The sequence below is a fragment of the Acomys russatus genome, chromosome 9 (assembly GCF_903995435.1).
Source record: "Acomys russatus chromosome 9, mAcoRus1.1, whole genome shotgun sequence".
NCBI lineage: Eukaryota > Metazoa > Chordata > Mammalia > Rodentia > Muridae > Acomys > Acomys russatus.
Genome location: NC_067145.1, coordinates 54,543,374 through 54,565,591, shown reverse-complemented (window position 1 = coordinate 54,565,591; position 22,218 = coordinate 54,543,374). Strand labels below are relative to the sequence as shown.

At 40.5% G+C, this 22,218-nt stretch overlaps 1 protein-coding gene across 13 annotated transcripts in view; it reads left to right on the top strand.

Moving 5' to 3' along the window:
* The window catches only part of Celf2 (CUGBP Elav-like family member 2), an 833,341-nt gene that overhangs the window by 507,107 nt on the left and 304,016 nt on the right, over window positions 1–22,218 (top strand). For 4 of the 13 annotated variants that reach the window (XM_051151372.1, XM_051151364.1, XM_051151362.1 and 1 more), the window contains exon 1: window positions 20,314–20,483. The exons of 2 other annotated variants lie outside the window; for them this stretch is intronic. In XM_051151372.1, coding sequence (XP_051007329.1) covers window positions 20,329–20,483 — 155 coding nt within the window. In that variant the 5' untranslated portion in view covers window positions 20,314–20,328. Of the gene's footprint in view, window positions 1–11,535; window positions 11,700–11,762; window positions 12,189–20,313; window positions 20,484–22,218 lie in introns of those variants that run through there. 7 more of the 13 variants (XM_051151380.1, XM_051151378.1, XM_051151366.1 and 4 more) reach the window with 4 other exon arrangements.

Sequence of the window (22,218 nt, the reverse complement as noted above, 5' to 3'; positions counted from 1 at the left end):
TTACATATATATATATATATATATATATATATATATATATATATATATATAGAGAGAGAGAGAGAGAGAGAGAATAGATGCTATCATCACATAGATGCATCCATCACATAGATGATAGATGATAAGGTAAGGGTAAGTAGGTTTGAAAGAGGACATGGCTCAGTCCATAGGAAATCCCCATGTTATAATCCCCAGCTAATACCCTTGAAGTGCAAATTTCCTGTGCCTTAGAGTATGATTATATGTAGAGAGTACTTTTAAGGGGTAATTAAGGTTACCCAAGTCATAAATGTAGGGCTGCAACGAAGGGGACTGCTGGCCTTGTCAGAAGAGGGAAGGCCTAGAGAAAATGTTACCACAATGGAAGAGAGATGCTCAGAAAAAACCAGCCCCGCTGATACCTTGATCTTGACTTTCAGCCTCCAAAACTCTGTGAATTTCATTTCTATAGTTTAAGGCCCCAGTCAGTAGTATTTTGTTACAGCCGTCTCAGTTGACTAATACAGACATCTGGGTAGCTTTATAACCAGAGAGCAGAACAGCTGGGGATTGTCGTTAATAATGTAGTGATCAGGAGATAAGGGTGTTTTATTATGTGTGTGCTAGCTGGCCTTTCTTTTATCTCACCATGATCACAGTCTGGATATATTTTTTTTTTCCCTTCAAGAGTTCTTATCTTTCCTTGGAGGTATCATGCTATGTCTCTAAGATACCAGTTGCCCAATTTGCTTTCACTTCCTTGTTGTCTTATTGAGGGAATATTGTCATCTGCTGACCCAGAAGCTCCATGGAATATCCATCCCTTGTTATATCAAATAAAGATATCTTTTCCCAGTGTGCGGAATCCATAGTGCAGCCTTGGTCTTGCAAGTATCTGTTGTTCAACCTTTGGCTGTCTGTGCTGCTCTCCTCAGGCTTGCTTTCATGGCCTCCCTTTAAACTTCAGACTTGTCACCTCTGCGTGGGATCCTCACTGCTCCCAACTATGGCCTAACCAAATGACAGTGCTCCCTGCAAGCTCCTCCCAAGGCCTCTGCTTGTTTGACTAATGTTTTCCCCTCCCCATTCTATGTGCTTACTTGTTGTTTATTGTTTCCTGTTAGTTTTTTTTTTTGTTTTGTTTTTACTTATTTTTGGTTGGTATACAAAATAATGTGCCTAATTATGATATTTCCATGTGTATATCATTGTCTTTTGCTCATGGTCATCCCACTTCATTTTTCCTTGCTAACTCCCACTGGTCCCTTCCTTCACAAAAGTCTGCATTATAGTTCGTAATATACAAGTATTAGTGTTTCTGTATGAAAGAAACCGTGTAGTGTTTATTTGTCTTTCATGCCCTCACTTGTTTCTTTCTCCCTCACTTTAGACCCTTTCTCCCCAAATATAGTCCCCTTTCTACATTGATATTTTTATATATGAATATGTAAATATATTTACATCAAGATTCTGCATACGAGAGTAGGCTTGTGTTATCTGTCTTTCTGGGTGTAGCTTGTTTTACTTAACATGATGAGCTCCAGCTCCATCTATTTTCTCAAAAAATTATTTCGTTCTTCACAACAATGAGACCTTTCTGTGCATGTACACTAAAATGTTCCTTGCCTGTTCATGTGCTTGCACCAATCTAGCACATGCTGTGCCTTGGGGCTCTCGTGGCTACTCAGCCTCACAGTATAAGATACCATATTGTTTAACTCACCAGGAAATTGTCTTCTTCCGACTTGATCATTAATTTCTCAAAGACAGAGGCTGGATCTGGTGTTGTTTTTGAATACCCCATGAATGCAATTCCGTTTTAGAGATCCAATATTGTAACAGCTCAGGAAAAGATGTACTTGGACACCACACATGTTGTCTTTTTAAAGAAACAGATGGCGTTATAGAATCTTTGTATATCATTTTTTCATTGAGGTGATGTTCTCAACTTGTATATATCAACAGTCAGTCTTTCTTAGCACCTACTTTGTGCCTCGAACTTTGGTAATTAAGCGCTGAAGGATGGACAAAAATGTACCTAGTGAGGTGCTGAGCTTCGTAGGGCTAGAAAACAGTATGAAGGGAAGCACAGAAGAAAGAGAAATAGTATCTATGACGACCGGAAGAAGCTCAAAGTGCAAAGAACACAGTACATCAGGCGAAAACACTAAGTAGATGAACTGATGCTATGTGGCCCTTGGAGTATAAGTGAATCTTACGTAGGTTGTACTGTATGAAAAGGAACAGGAAGTCTGAAGTTTTGATGAGCTTTTAGCTGGAGACAGTTATGACAAGAGTTTGACGCTAAGTAACTGGTTCAAATGCACGGGAGACCAATAGGAGAGTATGGATGACAGGAACTGGGCACATTCTAGAGAAAGCATTGTTCCGACTGGCCCCATTGTCTCTGGCAATTTTTATTTGCATACATTCTAGATCATTTCTATTTATAGTCAACAAACCATGCTTTGGTTGCAGAATCAAAAATAGGCACAAAAGTATCTTTTGTTTGTTTGTTGTTGTCACCATTGTTGTATTTGTATGTTGTTGTTTGGTTGGCTGGTTTGGTTTGGTGTTTTGGAATCCTGGTGATGAAATCCAGAGCCCTACTGAGGCTGAGCAGGCCCTCTACCACTGAGCCACGTCCCCATTCCCCAGGATGTTTTGATCTGATGCTGATTGCCTGTGGATGTTCAGTCTGTCAGTGTCTGGTGAGCTGAACATTTACGGGTACTTTTCCTTAACGATATAATACTTTAAATTTTATGAGTGACAGAGAGTTGTATCTAAGTTTAGAGTCCATGATTTCTTTGACTTTTGAAATCTTCAATCGACAAAATTCACAGATACCTTCAAGAACTACTCTTGCTGTTGCCTTTTTTTTTTTTTTTTAAATACAAGCTTCCACCAACCTGAAGTATATGTCTCGGTTTTACACAGTCCTTCTCCTCTCCTGAAAGTAGCATGCAGTCTCCTGCCTTGGCCCTTTCACCTTGGCTGTTTTTGCTTATATACTGAAAGAGATGGTGGCGGACAGCTCAGCACACTCATATTTATCCCAATGGTCAGGGCAAGTAATGTTTGGCATCAAGCTAGAATTTTCCTTTGACCTGTTGGATGTGCCTCTACCCATTGTAGTTCCTCCTTTCTCAACAAGTTTGTGGGCCACAAGTAGCCTGCTCCAGCTAAAAGCACGCTGGCTCCTAGCTTTTGCTCTAGCTGTCTATCAGCGTTTGAGACTTTACTGCCTTCTATTTGCTCTGCCTGTTTTCCATCTAGCGTTGTAATACACAATTCCTGTTATCACCTTGGGCAACCTAATGAGTAACTTTTTGTGAATGTATTTCTCCCCCTCACTAGGTCTAAGCATCTTTGAAATGTGTTTAGCTCTTTTTTTTTTTTTTTTTTTTTTTTTTTAACACTGAAGCTTCCTCCTTTGCCTCCTCCTCAGTTGCTGATTCGCTTGGAATTCTGGTCTTAACCCAGTTCTTCATATTTCACTCTCAATTCTCTTCCTGGCTGATCTCACCCACAGCCCTGTTGCCTGCCAACTGCCTCCTCAACTCAGATCTGCCTGGGGACATAACGAGCTCACTAGTCTGTTCTCAATGAATCCAGAGAGCTTCCTCATCTACCCTGATTTTCAGTGTGTATGTGTGTGTGTGTGTGTGTGTGTGTGTGTGTGTGTGTTGAATTGTCCATCGTCGTTCTCAGTCAGCAATAGCATCATTTGCCGAACGGTCCATGCTGAAAACATCAGAATTATCTTCAACTCCTCTGTTGTGTTCTTCTCACCTACTCAGCTGTCCATACCATGACTCTGCCACTAAGGGATGTATGAGCGTTCTCTCTGCAGCTTCTAAGTAAGCAGAAACCGGTCGATGAAAATAACAAGGCTTCGCTCCACCCCCACCCCCACCCTAGCCTCTACTGCTTACTAGGCTTGTTGTCTTGGGTTTTCCTAATCTCCAGAGCAAGCAGTCTCTTTGTAGGAGTAGAGTGATACTTTGTATTTACTGAATTTAGTGATTGGATCTGCTCTGGAACATCTTGCACAGGGGAGCAGATAAACAGTAGCCAGTTCATAGAAGAAGCCCCTCTTCCAGGGGTACCATTCTTATCTGCTTCCTTCCCTATCCTGCTTTTGGTTCAGAGGCCACACTAGAAACAGAGTTAGCTCCCTGAGCCCAGAACTTTCTGTGCCTTCTCAGTGCCAAGGTTTCCAGCATGAAATGAAGTACCCTTCCTCACTCAGCTTTCAGCTCCCTCTGCCCTGTCTTCAGTCCTGTGCCTCTACTTAGCTTGTCAGGAACATTCTTTTGAAGGATGGCTTACTCATGTTTTTAGGACATTTACTACACATAACCTAATTAGACTAATACGCTTAATGAGAATAAAGAATTCAAAACATTTTGTGTCTGTCCCTGCGATGCCAAGCGTCAAATGTAAAGAACTTTAAAATGTAAGGCTATGATTCATTAGGAACTGATTTAAGGAAATGTCTGTGGTGTTTAATAGCCTGTCCTATTTTCAAAAGCAGAAAGAACTTTTTTTTCTGAAGTGCCCAGTGAAGAGAGAGGAGTTAAAATACAAGATGCGCTGAAAGAAACTGAGGCCAACCCTTGGTACCAGGCCACAACTAACTAGAGAGTTAGTTACAACACACCCACTTTTTGAACCAAAGGAGAAGGAACAAGAAACAGTCTAACTTTTAATTTTTCTTCCTTGCCTATAAGGATGCTAACTTTTTGCCAAGATATTACCCAAACTACCCTTCCACTCACATTGCCCCTGACTCTGAAGGTCTCATCTATCTAGTCCCTACCAGTCTATAATTCATCAAGTCCCCCAAACCCACATTCGTAGAAAGCAATGAAAGAAATGCAGTTTTACCTCTTTATATTTGTCTTAAACTTACTTAGCTTAGGGTTGGAAAGGTGGCTCAGTAGGTAAAGGCAACTGCTAGCTAACCTGATGACTTGGGTTGGGTCTCTGAGCTCCACAGGGTGAAAAAAGAGAACTAAGTCTCACAGATTTCCCCCTGATCTCCACTTCTGTGCTCTGGTAGGCACACACTCATTCTCACTACAACAAGCACAGGTTCATACACAGAGACAAAATAAATTAAAACATAATGACAATTAAAATTCAAAAAAATACGGACAAAACATGCTTAGCATTCAAGTTCTAGGTGCAGGAAAGTCCTGTAAGCTAGGAACAGAGCCCTCTAATCTCCTGGACCTCTAAGGTTCTTGTCTAGTGATTCAGTGGCTACTTTTCATTGGGCTTGAAAAGACTTTTTGAAATAGTATAAAACAGCAGCCCGCCAGCAAGAGTAGACAACGTATCAGAGGAATGCTAGCTACCAGACATGACTTTATATAAAGTGTCTACCCAATGTTCCACCATGTTCTATACTGGCGATACAACGAGCATCTTCCTGATTCCAAGCAACTTAAGTCCAGATAGAGGGAACAGATAATAAATAAGCAAGTAGCTTCAGAAGGTGCCACAGAAGGAAAAGTAACCCTGGCATCAGCTCACTATTGTGAAGAGCATCAATGGGTTCAAAACCATCTTCCCCAGGTCGTCATGGTTTCCCTTTCACTTTTTTTCTCTCTCTCATATAAATCATCATCTTGGTCTCAGTCTTCTGAAAAAGACTTCTGGTCAAGTCTCTTTGTCATGCTGTGCAGTTTACTTCTCGGGATTTACTAGAATGGAGAACATTCAGAGGAAGGGCTTCCCCACGTGCAATGAAATCTGCACGCCCTTTTGCAGTGCCTGCATAGTGATCGCATCGCATAGTGACTCTGACTTGGCTGTTTGAGCAAGCAGAAAGGCAGTTGCTTATGCATATGTCTTTTATAAAAATAGCAAGCACGGGGCAGGTAAAATGACTTAGTGGGTAAGAGAATTGTAGCTAAGCCTGGTGACCTGAGTTTGATCTCAGTCCTACCTAGTAGAAAGGAAGAACCATCACTGTCCTCTGACTTCCATAAGTATACTGAGTGTTCATGAATGTATAGTGTGTGTGTGTGTGTGTGTGTGTGTGTGTGTGTGTAAATAAATTTGATACAAATAGCAAAAATAGACTTGGCACATCTTCCATGCAAATGTTACCACTACCTATCTCAAAGACACTCTCCCATGGATCTGCCCAAAGCTCACCCATGGCAAATCCTTTAGCCAAAATGACTGTTTAATTGTGAAAGTGTTATCTGCTAAGTGGTAAGAGTTCACAGATGGTTATTTTATCAACTAGGCTACTTGTGGTTGTTGATTTAAATGAGAAATCTACATTCTGTCCTTAGGAGCCAGGCACGGTTCTCCAAGGTTTGATGTCTGCTTTCCTTTAGAGAAAGCCATCGTTATTGGTTTATAACAGCTCCTCTTAGATTTACCTGGCACCTACTTTCAAGTGACTTCTAGGGGTCCTAAGTACTTCATGGTTTAATTATGTACTTATTGATAAATGCATCACTTTCCTCTTACGGGGCATTACAGTTCTTCTTGCTAATTACTCACCCACCCGCCCCATTCACCCCCATACACATCTTTATTTTGAAATCAGTAAACGGTTCAACGGCTTGTGCAAGGAATAGCCACATGGAATTTAAGCCACTTCTTGTCCCTGGGTTGGTTGCCACCTGCTTCAACAGTGAGAGTTGGCGAAAATCAGTGAAGGGACTCTTAGACAGGTCCTTAGACTACCATAAAGGCACTTCCTTTTATTAAACCACTGTGGTTTTACTTTAGACCAGCTGTCTGTTTTGTGTACTGGGGAATGACTGCACAGACCAATGTCCTGTGGCTTTGAATGTGTGCAACAACCCACCCCACTTCTGCCTAAGCTGAAAATAGCAGAGCCTGAATGAACAGGATTGCAGTGTACTTTCTTAGTACTTTCTTAGTTCTAGCCAGGGCTCGTCCCTGTGCTGACTTCTCGGCTTGGCCCCCATTACACCAACGAAAACTTTGTCTCTGAGGGTGGCAAGAGTAAGTCAAAGGGATCTTGTATCTTTCGCTCATTATCAGCAGGAATGAAAGAAACTACATCTGCTTGCACACTGAAACAATTTACACAAGTGTTTATACATGTTACTAAGAACCTGCTGTATACACTGCACTTGGTATCTGGAAATCCATTTCAATTAGACTTTAGTCACTTTCTTCCTATTTAAACTTTACGTATTTTCTGTGAATTCTTTGTATCTGTAGTAACAATATGGTATGGGGTGTGTGTGTGTGTGCGCGCGCGCGCGCGCGCTCATGTGGTCACATGGAAAACCAGAAGAGCATTTTAGATGTTTTCCTCTATCATCTTTCATCATTCCTTTGAAAAAGAATCTCTCACTGAACCTGAAGTTTGCTGCTTCCTCTAGGTTGGCTGGCCCACAGGCTCCCAGGATTCTGCTGTCTCTGCCTCTCAGTGCTGTGGTTACAGGTGTGCCTAGCCATGCGCAGATTCTGTGTGAGTGCTGGGGACTGTAACTCAGGTCCTCATGCTTTCATAGTAAGTGTTTCTTAAAAAGACCAAGAACCAAGTGTGGTAGCGCACACCTTTAATCCCAGGACTCTCAGGAGGCAGAGGTAGGAGGATCTCTGTGACCTCAAGGCCAGCCTGGTCTTCAGAGTGAGTGCAGGACAGCCAAGGCTGTCTGGAAAAACCAAAAAACAAACAAACAAACCCAAGTAATCCTATTATTTATATTTGTATGTGTGTTGCATGTACATGTTCATATACGTGTGCTCATTTTTTATATCAGCTCCCTATCCATGTATGTACGTATGTAATATTTGTCTAAGTGTGGCTTATTTCACTTAACAAGGTGATCTCTGATTTCATCCATTTTTTTTTTTTACAAATAACCTAATTTCATTCTTCTTTACACCTAAATAAAACTTCATTTTATGCATATACTACACTTTCTTTGTGCATCCATCTGTTGATGGACATCTAGATTATTGTGGAAAGTACCACAATAATCATGTGTGTACAAGTCTCTCTGCAGTGCACAGACTTAGATTCCTTCAGGTATATATCAGGAGTAAACAATTGTTAACACTTGAAACTGGAAACCAAATAAAGTTAGTATTCTTGGTGCCCTTGCATTTCAAAACTGTCCTTTGAGGATGTGGATCTGAGAGGTAGGCTAGGTTTTTGTAGTGCTCCCCCTTTCATCAAAGAAGGATTTTGCTCTGCAGAGACCCTACATCCTTGGCATTCTGCATATTATACAAGGCTATTGAAATGGTGCCTTTTTATTACTTCTGCAATGTAAATGTCAAAATGCAAAGACAAGGCACAGAAGGTGGAAAACAGTTGGAGTCATTAATGCGGCATGTGAAAATTTAGCTTTTGATTCTGGAATTTGTAACAGAAATAAACTCACATATAATTTACCTTTCAAAAACCTTTTAGGAAGTTCAAATCAAGAAGGATCAAGATGTTGGCTGATTCTCACACTCACCAATATTCCCACATCACAGCACATTCCTAGTTTGCCCTTTGCCAAATCTTATTTCTTAGCTAAAGGTTTAATTTATGAAGTGAAAAATGTCTTTTTGAATATAGAGGGCACTGAAACAATTTATATTTTGGTTGTTGTTGTTCCTTGTTAATTGCTGCTATAATTTTTTCAAACAAATGTCCCCTACAAACCTAATTTAATAATCAAGACTGTTAAAATTAACTATTGTTGATGACCCAAATAATAATTTGCCCTCAAGAGTACTTAGTCTGTGTGGCTTTAATCTTCAATGGTAATAAAGTTTGAAATGAATTGGATGTAAAACTGGTATCAGAGGGGTAACCTTTTAACCAAGTTCTCATTAACATACTACTATCTTGCCTTTTAGGCTGCTACTATCACCTTAAGGAAGTATCAGATTCATTACAGTCCCTTGAAGGCCATGCCTGGCCTGGTGTGTCTAGAAGGCAAGCTCTGTGTCAAGGACGCAGGACACAGAGTTCCCAAGTTTGGTCATTATTGCATTACTGTACACAAGTCACTCGATCTCTCTGCACTTGAACTTTTTGGGTGAGAATGTAACACTACGCCACCTCTATCTCGGTTGTGCGCTGGCTAAATACAGAGAGACCTTGAAATTTAGAGCACAATAGTGTGAAAGGAAGCGTCCTGAGTTGTCATCTGTGCCAACTTCTGTCTAAAGGGGGAGACTTTTTTTTTTCATATTTATGCAGAAAAGTGCAGATCTTGAAAATAAAATGATCCTTTCCACTGTTTCAATTCTTAAAAGGGAATTCATTTTTTAGCAAATGCTTGTTGGATCGATACTCAATAAGCAGACTCAAGCTGAGGGAAAGAAAGTCTACCGGATATTCATTTTTTTAAACAAACACTTGTTGGATTGGTATTCAGTAAGCAGGCTCAAACTGAGGGAAAGACAGTCTACTGGATGTGTAAGGAAGAGTGGAGGTTAATTCAGGGTACACTCGGGGTCACAAACTTCCTATATGGGATGCAAATATTACAACTAGCATACATGTTCTATTCACTCACTTTGTAAACTTTATAATCCCACATTCCACACATGCCGCTGGGGTGCAGAAGGTCCTCGGTCTGTCATCTTAGTAGACAGCCCTCTCCTCAGCAGTGCTCTCATTATTTAGGTCTCAAGACCAAAAAGGAAGTGGGTAGACATAAAAGATTTAGGGGTTTGCTCCAATCCTGATTATTACTACTATGGATCCCCATCATGCCAGATGTCCACACAACCATTCCACTTTTTATTAATGTTTGCACTGGCCAAACACACCCAGTTTTATTACAGGCTCTTCACGTGCTTTAAAATAAATTAGCGGTCGTTGGCTCCATTTAACTACAGGGCAAAGAGAGCTACAGAGAGGTCAGGAGCCTTCGGCTCTGACACTCAGCACAAGCCACAAGGGGAAAAGGGTCATACTCTATCTCCCCAAGGTCTCGATGGTTCCAATGTACATGACTTTTTTCGACTTCAAAGGAACATGTTGGATTTCATATGGCAAGGTCATTCATTTTCGTGTATTCACTCTGTGATTTTCATATAATATACTGTAGTGAAGCAAAGATGTATAAAAATGGAGCTGTCGTCAAGATGAGGCTCTTGTTTCAAGACCTGACCTTTGTCAAGTGGTGCGCCCCGCCTTACTGATGTGTAGAAACGGGATGGCACTTGGCTATCCTTTCATTTGTCTCTGTAGTCTAAGTGATGCACTAAGCAGGATGACTGTGTGGCAGAGACTACTACGTAATTCTCTCCTCACCTCCCTCTCCAAATCTCCTTGTCCCCACCGTGGGCTAAGACCAAATTTAAAAGTCAGGGATCTTTCGAGATGTTGGGTATATTGCTTCAGGTCTTCAAACATGTGGAGGAGCAAAGCCCACCATTCATTTTCTTCACTCTCATTCTTGTTTATATTTCAAGCCTAGAATTTTACTAGGAATGATACCCTTTGTGCTGGTGTAGGATAGGAGTGAGCATTCAGGATTCACACCGGTATTTGTGGATCTGGGCCTATTTGGCAATGTTCTAGCTTATTCCAAACAAGCTGAGAGTGTTCTCAACTCCAGGGTCAGTATGCATCCCTGGAGTGATGTCTGAACTTACCCCTTTGGATGACTACTTGTTCAATCCATTTTGTGTCCTCTCTCTCTCTCTCTTTCTCTCTCTCTCTTTGTGTGTGTGTGTGTGTGTGTGTGTGTGTGTGTGTGTGTGTGTGTGTTTAACTTACTGTTTGACTTGGCTAATTCCTTTTCCAACCAACAGAAGGGAGTGTGGATTTCTCTGGTGAACTGGATGTGCAAAAACCCAGACAATACAGTGTAACGGAGTAGCAAATTTTCCTATTTTGGAAAAAAGCCACTCATTGGCCTTTTGGGGATGAAGCTGCTATATCTGTCAATTAGGTATTCAGTGTGACCAAATAATCTTTGTGTTGCCTGCTTCTGTGATGCCCTGATTCCGGTGAATGAAGCTCTCATTTATAAGAACTCTGGCGTGCACAGAGTTAAAACACTTCCGAGTCCCCCAGTCTCTCTTCTCTGCATCTATGATCCAGGGTGGGGCTAAGGGTCTTGACCTTGTCACTCTTTCTGAGGACAAGAGAAGAGGAACAGATGAGTCCAACTGTGAATGCAGTGTCCCAGAAAAGAGAGGCGAAAAAATCCTTTGAGCACACTGACCTGTTCAAACCTCAGTCCACTGTGATGCTTCGCTGATGGTTGATAGTGAAACTGTGAGACTGCCTTGCTATTTTATATATATATATATATATATATATATATATAAGGTCACCGAGTTGCTTAAGATCTTCCCAGTTTTTAAGATGGTAATTAGGAGAACCAATGCCAGCCAGGCTTGAGGGCATGCAAACAAGCTCTGCATAGAAGACACAGCGTACTAGTGCAAAAATATGCTTAGATAACATAACTTGTCGGAGAGGATTATTTCTTCTTAGTGAGTCTGCAGGAGCCCTTTTCTGTCCTATTCAGCATCTGAGAGAAGAGTGGAGAGAGAGAGAGAGAGAGAGAGAGAGAGAGAGAGAGAGAGAGAGAGAGAGAGAAGAGGGGAGAGGGGGCGCATTAGTGAATAGCGACTGTGGCATTGATGTTTGAGCGCACTTCTCAACTGGCTTTTGTTGAGACTATCAGTGTAGAAAGCATGCGCTGTCCCAAATCCGCTGTTACTATGAGAAATGAGGAGCTGCTTTTAAGGTATGTTGTGGGGTCCTTTGTTTTTAATATAGGCTTTTCTAGTTCTGAGAGCTGGTGGAGACACTAATCTTGCCCCAAATCAAGCAGCTTCTTTGCCTTAGAAGAGAAGGAAAGGAAAAAATAAATAAAAGAATCTAAACAGAGAAAGGGAAATGAAATTGAGACCAGGAGATTGGGGGGGAGAGAGAGCTAGAGAGAGAAAGGAGAAGGACTGTTGTGAGGGAGTTGTATGTGTACTAGTTGCCTTTTGAAAGCAGACCATGCATTTGCTCCCTGCTCTCTATGAGCAGCCAGTGAATGTTTTAAGGGTTCCGAATCTGGCTGTTGGTTCGTCTTTTCCTTTGCAATGTCTAAGCCTCTTTCATTATTATGCACTCTGCATGGAATAATCACCGAAAAAGGAGCTGAGGAGACTCCATATTAGACTTGCGTTCCAAATACCACTCTAATCTGGACTTAGCCACCTAAATAGTCCTCCCGTGTTATCAGGTTTGGATCACTTTATCCTGTTTGCCAAATGTGTACCTGTTTGGAGACCTCTGTTCATGCATGGCGTCCTGGGTCCTTATGTGTGGGGAAGCAGATCTCTGCTTCCTGCATGGGTGTTGGGGTTCTATCGTAGACCAAGGAGGCACAGCTGACCTTTTGGGAAGCGGAGAGAGAATTATGATAGAATTGGCATCCTGCTTTTAAAAATGCAGTCTTTTGTTTATTTGCTAGCAGACATTGTAGCACTGAATACATCTCTGGGTCTGACAATGGGACCGGTCGAACAATGGAGCTGTCAAACTAGCTTAATGCATGTCTGGGGCTGTTTTTTTTTTCTGTGCCCCCCCTCAGCACCCCCTTTTATCTCCTATAATCTTGTTTGTATGGACTATCAGAATGAGGAGCTTTGGGTCTGCTTATTTGTGGTATTATGCTTTTAAAATTTTATTATCTCCCATTCTCGGAGCTTTTTGCATTTTGCAGTTATGTTGGCTGGATTAAGTTAGAGATTTATGGCTTGCCTCTCCGTTAACTACAGAAAGAAAACTTATTGATTGAGAATGCTTGTAATACTATTATCATTGTGGCAAATGCCTTGTTGATCAGAGCTGCTTCTACTGTATTTAATGATTAGGGTTTTGCAACGTGCCCTTTCCACGGACTTATGGAATGTAGCATGAAAGAGAAGTTAACAGGAATAGGCTTAATGAGTAAGTAGTCAGCACTCATAGTTTTCAGCTTTCCTTTTGGCATCCATAGATAAACAGTTTAGAAACCCAGGGACAAGTAAGAACTTTTGACTCTACAATTTTGATCACCAACTATTGTTCTGTTACTTTGTTATGTTAAAGGTTTCAGTGGAATGCGTTGATCTTTGACTGATTGCTAATATTCTTACAAACTACATTGCTATGCAACGCGAGCATTTCACATACATTCAGATGCTCTTCATCTTATAAGATGAACATTAGTTTCTGAGGTGAAAATTGTGAGACTGCAGAAAACATGGAAACTTCTCAAATGTTGAAACCATTTTAATTCCATATTAGATGTAAAAAAAAACCTGACCATAAAATATAAGTAATTGATTTACATGAGAATTCTCTTCCTAAGGATTTATGTCCAAGAAGAATATATATTTATAATGTTTTAATGTTTTGCTTACTGAACTGTTTGTGCCTGATCGATATATAAGATAAATATTAGTAAATTCATAGAATAAAACTAAGGGAGTGGTTGCAATAAATACATTAAAAGATAAAGTTGGTTTCAAATATTTGCTGGTAGAATTTGGTTCAAATTGGTGATGGTCCCCATCAATAAGAAAAGCAATATATGTATTATTTATAAAAAACATAATTATGAAATACCAGTTATTCCTTAGATTTGGAGACAAATTTTAATTTTTTAAACTTAAGTTGAAAGGTTATTAAATGCTTATGTGAAATTATTTACATAAATGTTATCAGCAACACAGGATTGCCTTTGCAAGTTGAGATTTCCTACCGGTAATATTTCCAGAGCTTAGGTACACTCAAAGCATATGTGTGTGGTGTAATAATATTCTTTAAGTTATCCATTGTGAATAGAGTGAGTCTTAAAGGCATGCTTGTTATGTTCTCTTCGTTCCAATGGGATCTGAACTGCTCCTTGCATTGGGTTTACCAATAATTGCTTTTAGCATGAGCTCATAAAAGGTAATGGGTGAAGCTTCACATCCGAGGCTAACGAGCACACCCAGGTTCTGCTTTCATGGAAAAAATTCAATCTAAAACACAGGTTGCAAATCAGCTAGTGTGTGTGTGTGTGTGTGTGTGTGTGTGTGTGTGTGTGTGTGTGTGTGGTCTGAGAGAAGAGCAGTCTTCTCTGCTTGCTAGATGCTTGTCAGGAACTCGTTTAAATAAAGAAGTCACTTGGAGACCACCGTGTTGATTTTTTTTTCTAAATTGCTAATTATTTAACTGTGATCTATTCATTTAAATTTCTGATTGCTCATCGGTAGGCTGGAACAGGGGAAATTTCACTCCTCTGCTTTCTGGCTCTTTGGTACATTACCAGTTTCCAGAATTTGGGGTACCATATCTCTCCCTCACCCCACCCCCATGCAATTCCAGCATCCAACATACAGAGAACAATGTGCCTATAGGAAAAAAAGTATAATCCTGGGAGTTGGCAAACTTGTCTGCTTTTATTTCTACAAAAGTAACAAGATAATGCAGTCTGCACTGTGCTATTCACTCCATGTGCAATGATTTTCCTGGATGGTGACCTAAACAAATGTAGAAATAAAATTTAATTCTAACCTCAGACCTGAACAAAAGCAATGGGCAAATAGTCAAACTGGTAAAATGGTTTCTTTCAGTGGAGAATAACAACTGCACCCCAAGCCTCTTTATGTAGGAGCCTCGGGAATATTTACACAAATGTGTTCAGCAGACCACAGACCAAGATCCATAACCTCCCACGAGTTAAAATTCTTTTCTTTGAAAGGATGGAACCTGACAATATTTCTTTTTTGGCTCTTTTTTTTTTTTTTTTTTTTTTTTCATTTATGTGACTGGATAAAATTGCAAGATATTCTTGGGGAGGGGCTGGAAAGATGACAAAGAGCATTTGACTAATATTCATATCTAGAACTTTATAGCAACTGCAGATTGTGCTTGAACACCTAGGAAGTCATTCAAAGAGTGAATCAATACTAATTATTGCAATCAGGGGGGTTAATTAGGTGAAAATGTAGCTGATGGAAAGTTCATTGCTCACAGCCCTGGAAACACCCAGGTTGATAGGAAGAAAGGTGAACCGAAAAGGGAGCGTATTACATGGGGATGATGGCTTAGTGTAGAAAGCCACGGCATTCTTAAAGAAAAATGTAACTTAATTTTCTGCCATTGTGATAGTGATGAAATTAGAAATGTCCATCTTTATTGTTGTATAGACATTTGAAAGTTGTAAATAGAATGCGGTTTGCCTAGCAGCCCCTCTGTTCTGTGGCATTTATCTACCCTTCTTAGCCCTGTGACAAGTTCAAGTCTAGTTAGTGACAGCATTGTCCTGTTGAATCACATCTACCATCCCTCACTGAATTTATTCTGGTAATTCCTGAGGGACTCGGTGGCTAGGCAGAGACACTTCTTCATTTCCTGAAACTACAGATTGTCTCTTTAATTATTGGACTTTCGAGTTTTTCTGAGATGAGGTGGCTTTTAGTCTGTAGAAAAGATAAGGCTGTGGTGGTATGAAATCAGTTATAATTTGGTGGCATTTTGCTCAGCTGACATTAGAGAGAGACTGTCAGAGAAAGAAAGTATGGGGATTTGAGGGTGCGAAGCTTAGGTTGTAGCCTGTTCAGAGCAGAAATGAAGTGTCAGAAAGCTGGGGTGCCTTTACAATCACACGGTATAAAACAACAAAGGGGAACTCTGTGTGTGAGTGTGTGTGTGTGTGTGTGTGTGTGCGCGCGCACGCACGCGCATGCATATGTGTGTGTGTGCATGTGTGTGTGTGCATGCATATGTGTGTGCATGCGTGTGTGTATGTGTGTGTTCATGCATATGTGTGTGCATGCGTGTATGCATGTGTGTGTTCATGCATATGTGTGTATGTGTGTGCATGCATATGTGTGTGCATGCATATGTGTGTGCATGCGTGTGTGTGCATTCATGTGTGTGCGTGCACATGCATGCATATGTGTGTGCATGCATATGTGTGTGCATGCGTGTGTGTGTTCATGCATATGTGTGTGTGCATGTGTGTGTGCATGTGTGTGTGTGTGTGTGCATGTGTGTGTGTGTGTGTGCATGTGTGTGTGTGTGTGCATGTGTGTGTGTGTGTTGGGCTCCACTCAACTCAGAGTTGCCTCTGGTGGACTCTGATCTGATCTAAGAACTACTCTGTTCTTTAGTCACCCTTCATGCCTCCTGGTAAGTCATCAGAAATGATCAGGTATGGCTATGGTCACCTTTTCCACAGCTTTCTTCTTGTGATCCCTCCTGGCACCTTTCTTTGTATGTCAAAGCTAAGTCAACAGGAAATGGCATCTGTGGAGAGAGGATGGACCAGAGTGACATGTATCATGAGGGCAGCTTGAGCTTCTACCGTCCCAGCCCACTGAAGGTTGAGCTGCCCATCACTGGCTACAAGGAACCAGGATGAATCACTGGAGCTTCTGAAGCAGAAGTATCAGCATGCTTCTAATGAGCAACAACAACAACAACAACAAAAATCAGAGTTTATCTTAAAATTAGTCTGTTCAACAAAGTTTGTTGTGGTTGCAAAGAGGAGCTTGGATACTGCTCGCACACTTTTGAGATTCATTTGTTTGTTTGTTTGTTTGTTTTTTGTTTTTGTTTTAAGTCTGCATCTTAAGAAAGCTCACAGTTGCAACCAGTAAGACCTTTGCATGGAAGCGATGCTGGCTTCTATCAGGGAAGTGAGTGGTCTCTGTGCATAAAGCTACCCGCATTTTTCACCTTCCTGGAAAGCCACACATCTTGGTCCTCATAAAAGCCACAGGTCCTACACTGTTGACACTCCTTGTTCTTTGAGTGGCATTCCAAGTCTAAGAATAATCCCCTTTCTTCATAAGCAGACCCATCCCTTCCGTCTAGGTTAGGCTGCAGGCTTCAGACAGATCCCTGAGACTCAAATGCTAGACAATTTAGGTTGCCCTCTTCTTTTCTCAACTGCCACTTTTAGTTTCTGAAAAGGTTGGGGTGTGAGAAGTTATTATAGGAAGAATACATTTAAGACCTATACACGATTACTCTTTGCTTGGCATTCATTACATTAAGTGCTTCTGTTCACATCATCTAATGTAATTTTCATAGATATCAAAGTGGTCAGGATAGTTGTTCCCATTGTAGAGATGGAAAGCCTAAGGTTGAAAATGATAAAGTCACATACCTACAGTCATAAAGATCATAGTGGAAAGAACTATAATTCAAAGCTTAGATAAATTCTTTCCCTGGGCAGTGGCAAATAGAACAATTTAATATTTGCTTCTCATTTTGTGGTAGGTAAGGGCTCTACCACTGAACAATATTCAACAATCTCTACACCCCACACCCTTGTTTGTTTGTTTGTTTGTTTGTTTTTTGAGACAGGATCTCACTAAGCTGTCCAGGATGGCCTTGAACTTATTCTGTAGCCCTGGTGGATCCTCTCAAGTCAGTCTCCCAAGGAGCTAGGATCACAAGTCTATGCCATGAGGCCAGCGATATTTGCTATTTAAGAAGATAGTTGTTTGTATTGTTTTTTTATTATATGTATGGTGTGTCTGGGTATAGGTATGTGCATGTGAGAGAGTTGTAGGACTATGCATGTGTGGTTATGTGTTGGATACCTGGGAGCTGGAGTTACAGACGGCAAATGGGGTGCTGGGAACTGAACCCTGGTTCTCTGCAGGAGTAGTAGGAGATCTTAATCACCTGTCCGGCCCTAGATGTTTGCCATCTTAACACTTGTGTTGCAGCATTTCCACTGTCCATTTTGATCGACACATTCTTCTTTCCCTGGCCATTGATAAAACTGTTTGTTCATCAGAAGACCACCATTACAGCTAATGGTTTTACCTGTTTTATACTTCCTGAATTACAACTCTTTTTAAATTATTTTCCAGTGTCTTCCATTTTTCGAAGAGTATAGGATTTGTGGGCCAGAAAAAATAATGCCCAACAATAAAAGAGAAAGGATTAAAGGACTAGGGAAGGAAATTGTTTGGAAGCATCTCTGGTTCTGAGTTCTCACTTGCTTACCTGAATGTTTGTAAGGTCCTTGTTTTAGTTTTAGACAGGATCTCCATATACAACCAATGCTTGCCTCGGCCTCGCAGGAGCTGGGATTAATAGGAGTATGCCACCACACTTGGCACTCAGAAAGTATAAGAAAAAAATTATTCCATGCCTCATTTCTCTTAGACCTTAATATACACAAAACTGATATTAGAAAGAACAATAGAGAATTCTAAAGCACCTTGGATTTAAAATGTTAATTTAAAAAATGTTATATTACAATCATAACCAACCAAAACAACACCCACACAGTGTTCAATAAAAGACACTTCTTGGCCATTTAATAGCTCCACGACTCATGGTGAGGGAGAAAATGATGGGTGTCAAAGGACTAGTGGTAAAATGCACATGGATGGACATTGAACTTGGCTGTGAAGGACGCCCAAGATAGAAATAAGGGAGGTGGTAAGGAAAATGTCTTTGTTATTAAAACCAGGCAAAACAAACTCCTGAGCTTGATCACTTTTCTTCCTTAATTCCCAAATTGTCATCTCTCCTCCTTTATTGCCACGTTCCTACAAAATAGGGCAAATGCAGCTGTTACTATTAAGAGAGAAATGTAGCGCCGTACACTTGATAATCGAGATTAAGATGGAGAGAAGATATAACACATTATATTCATCCTGGATAGATAGACTGCTTCCATGAAATGACAACACTTCTATGAAGATCTTGGGTAGTTCTTTTTAGAGAAAGAGAAAGAGAAAGAGAAAGAGAAAGAAAGAACAAAAGAAAGAAAGAAACAAAGAAAGAAAGAAACAAAGAAAGAAAGAAGGAAATTTTCTTCTAATAGACTTAGTAGGAATTAACATCAAAAGTAAATTTTAATAGTCATTTGGGAATCTTCAAACACCTCTCTTATAGAATAAAAGTGGTTCCAGATTTGAACTATTGTTATAGGAGGATTTTTTTTCTGATCTCAGTACCTTGATATATTTTTCAACCCACACATCACTTTAATAGCTCAGTTATATAATTGCTGTAGTAATAATTAGGCTAGCACATTACCCTTCTTATCTGAGGATCATGGCAAGCTTTGAATTGTCAGCCATTCATCTCTACTAGGAAGTGACAATCACACATAAGACAAAGGTCTAGCTGATGAATCAGAATATTAAATGACTTGTCCCAGTGTTAATCAATTCTTTGACAAAATGAAATTCAGAATCCAACAGGTTTAGTTCTTAAATCTCATAGTCTTTTCACTCCGTTTGAAAGTCCCTCTTGTCCTACAGGGTCTGACCTGTAAACTCCAAATCAGATATCTCCTGATCTCAGGGGTCCAAATCCCTTTACGGGGGATCAGTTATCACTGTGAGTAAAGTGGACTCGTGTGCTCACCCTATTTCCACAGAAACTCAACCTTATAGTCTCTTAATCCTCACTCTTCTTCCAGTTGCAGTTGCTCGGGGGGGGGGGGGGGTAGGGGGGTGAAGAAGGAGCTTCAGACAAATGAGGCCTGCTCCTGTTTTCACTGGAGATTTTGATTCCGGATAAGACCTGCCTCAGTCAACCCCAAGCTGAAAGCTTAGCACATCCATTTGTCCATTTCTTTTTATTGCATGCCCACCTGTTCCTGCTTCTCCCTGGGACCTCATGTTATTCCAGCAACTGTGTCCTCCCAGCTGCTGCTGCCCAGCTGTTGGATTTTGTCAGGAGGCAGCAGTTTCTCCTTTTTAAAATTTGACAACTTGGGAGCGAGTCAGATAACTTTCTGTGGATTAGAGGAAACATTTGATGGGGTAGGGTGTGATTGGGTGGATTGCAAGGGAATTAGAAATTTCATTCAGATAAGTATAAATTTTGTTTCTGCCGCCAGTCTGGCACCAGATAAGGGCACTAGTATCATATGGCAAATCTAGACAACTTCCAAAAGGGTACTGGAACATTTCTTCAAAGGCTACCCCAATCCCTCCAATGTCTTCCATGTGTGAATCTCCATGCTAGACAGGGGAGCATTTTTCTTAATCTCCCCACTCCAACCCCAGACTTCTTTGCAGTATTTACATCTTATTTTCTTGCTTCCTTCCTCCTCTTCCTCCTGGCAATATCTGGAAAGGAATCCCCTGCTCCCTATAGAGACAGCTGTTGCTACTTCAGAAATCAGCCTTGGTCAAGGCAAGTGAAATTTGATTTCTGGTACAAGTAAATAAGTCTCCGCCAGCTTCTTTTCTTCACTTTGGTAGCCACCCACCTCCTCAGACACACAGCTGTAGAGGAGGGTGCAGAATTTGTCTGGCTCCCCCTTGGAAAGAGAGAAAGAAAAAGTGTGTGTGTGGGGGGGGCGGGGAACAGAGAAAGAAAGAGGAGGCTGAACAAGAAAAACTAAAGGCTGCAGGAGTCGTGTAATGGAGAAAGGAGAAAAGGGAAAGGTCAGGTTAGCTGGGGAAATGAGGCGATGGCTGGGCTCTGGGTCTGAAAGATCCAGAATATTAACGTTTTCTTCCCTTGGAATGGAAGTTCCTGACAGCCCTGGAGGGGCCTCTCATTTTCCAGTGCAAAGGTAGGTATGCAAAAAAAGCGGTTTGTGTCAAAGGGCCTCTGCAGAAGGAAGAGAAATTCACTATGCTGTATTTTGGCTCCATTAAAAACCAAGTTAAAACAATAACAACAAAAACAATGACAAAAAAGTGCAAAACATAGTAGTTCTCCAGGGACTTAGACTCTCTAATATTCCCTGAAAATGTAAAATGACTGTTTAATAATTACTTTAGCTTCATGGGTATTTAAGTTTACCTATGTATTGTAGGAATGTGTTAAGATGGGCTTAATATGGGGAAAATGATAGCTTTAAATTTATGATATGTGAAATGTTTATTTTTAAACGATAACTTTTAGGAACAAAAGCTATATTTATTACGTCTCGCTTAAGGATTTCTTTGGGTTTTTTAAAAAATCTTTTTTAAGCCACTGTTTATTTTTGAAAGTTGCTAGAGAAACTGGAATGAGCCAAGAATAAACACAAAGTCAGATACTCTCTCAGGTGCTTAAAATTCATGTGGATTTCAAGTTTATTGCCTGGAAATGATGGAAAATCCCATAACAGGGCCTGTATTTCTTGCTCCAAATGGCTCTGAGTACACTGGGCTTGGTTTTTTTTTTTTTTTTTTTTTTTTTTTTTAAACTGAAACAACTATGCTAATAAAATTTGAATTCAAAAGTGTGATAGGGAAAAGATGTTTTCACCTTTGGTTTGTACTGAGTAGCCAGTAGTGAGGGGAGTAAAGAAATGCTTTTAAAACATAAGTCATTTGGAGTCCAGTGAACAATACTAACACATCTTTGTTAATTACTGGTGGCTAAAGCTTTCAAAGGTGCAATTACGTGGGAAGCTAAGAATAGTTATAATGCAAAATGGAACATTGTCTTAGGACATACAAAGTTATCTACAGAAAAAGAAAAATAAACATCTTTTATTATGAACATTAACCATGGCCTGTTGGGTGTCAGTTTTCAAATCCAAGTATACATTTTGCAAAAAAAAAAAAAAAAGTTTAAAGATTCATAGTGTAATGTATTCTGGTTCACTGAGTCGGGTGTGGCAGGAAAAGTGTTCTTCCATTGCAAGCAATGTGTACACCTATGTGCAATGAGTTTGTTAGCACCTTGTTTCTTTAACACTAGTGATAACTCAGTGCTCAGAGAGTGGCCATTGGACAGAACAGTATGGGATGCTGAGGAGGGAAAGAGGAGCTGCAACAGCACAGTGCACTCACTGCCTTGCCTTGGAAAGCTTCATATAAAATGAGGTCATTCAGAAACTTTCCCTTGAAGTGCTTCCAATTCTTGAATTGCCTTTTGTTTGGGAAATGAATAGCAAGTTGATTAAAAAAAGGAGACAATTAGGGGAGGTAGGGGGATGGGCAGAGAAGAGCTTAAGGTTTTGTTCCAGTGGAGCTAAAACTACTAGCTAGCTTGGTCCCCAGGGATACCAGCACAAGGTGGTGTCACCAACTAGCTCATGGCCACTGGAGAGAGACCCCGCTAATGTCCTCGTCCCCTTTCACTGCTCTCTCAATAAAGATCCTTGGCTTTAAAATCGCTCTTCATTGAACCCAAGTGTTCAACTGTGGCCCAGTGAAGCTGCCTGCCAGTTAATTTTAACTGCCAAAACATGATACCTGATGGCTCACTGCTGTATGGAAATTAAAAAAGGAGCCTTGTTGAGTTGTTTTGGGATTTTTTTTTTCTTCTTCTTCTCTTCATTTTTGCCAAAGCAGTAAAATGAGAAGTTGAAG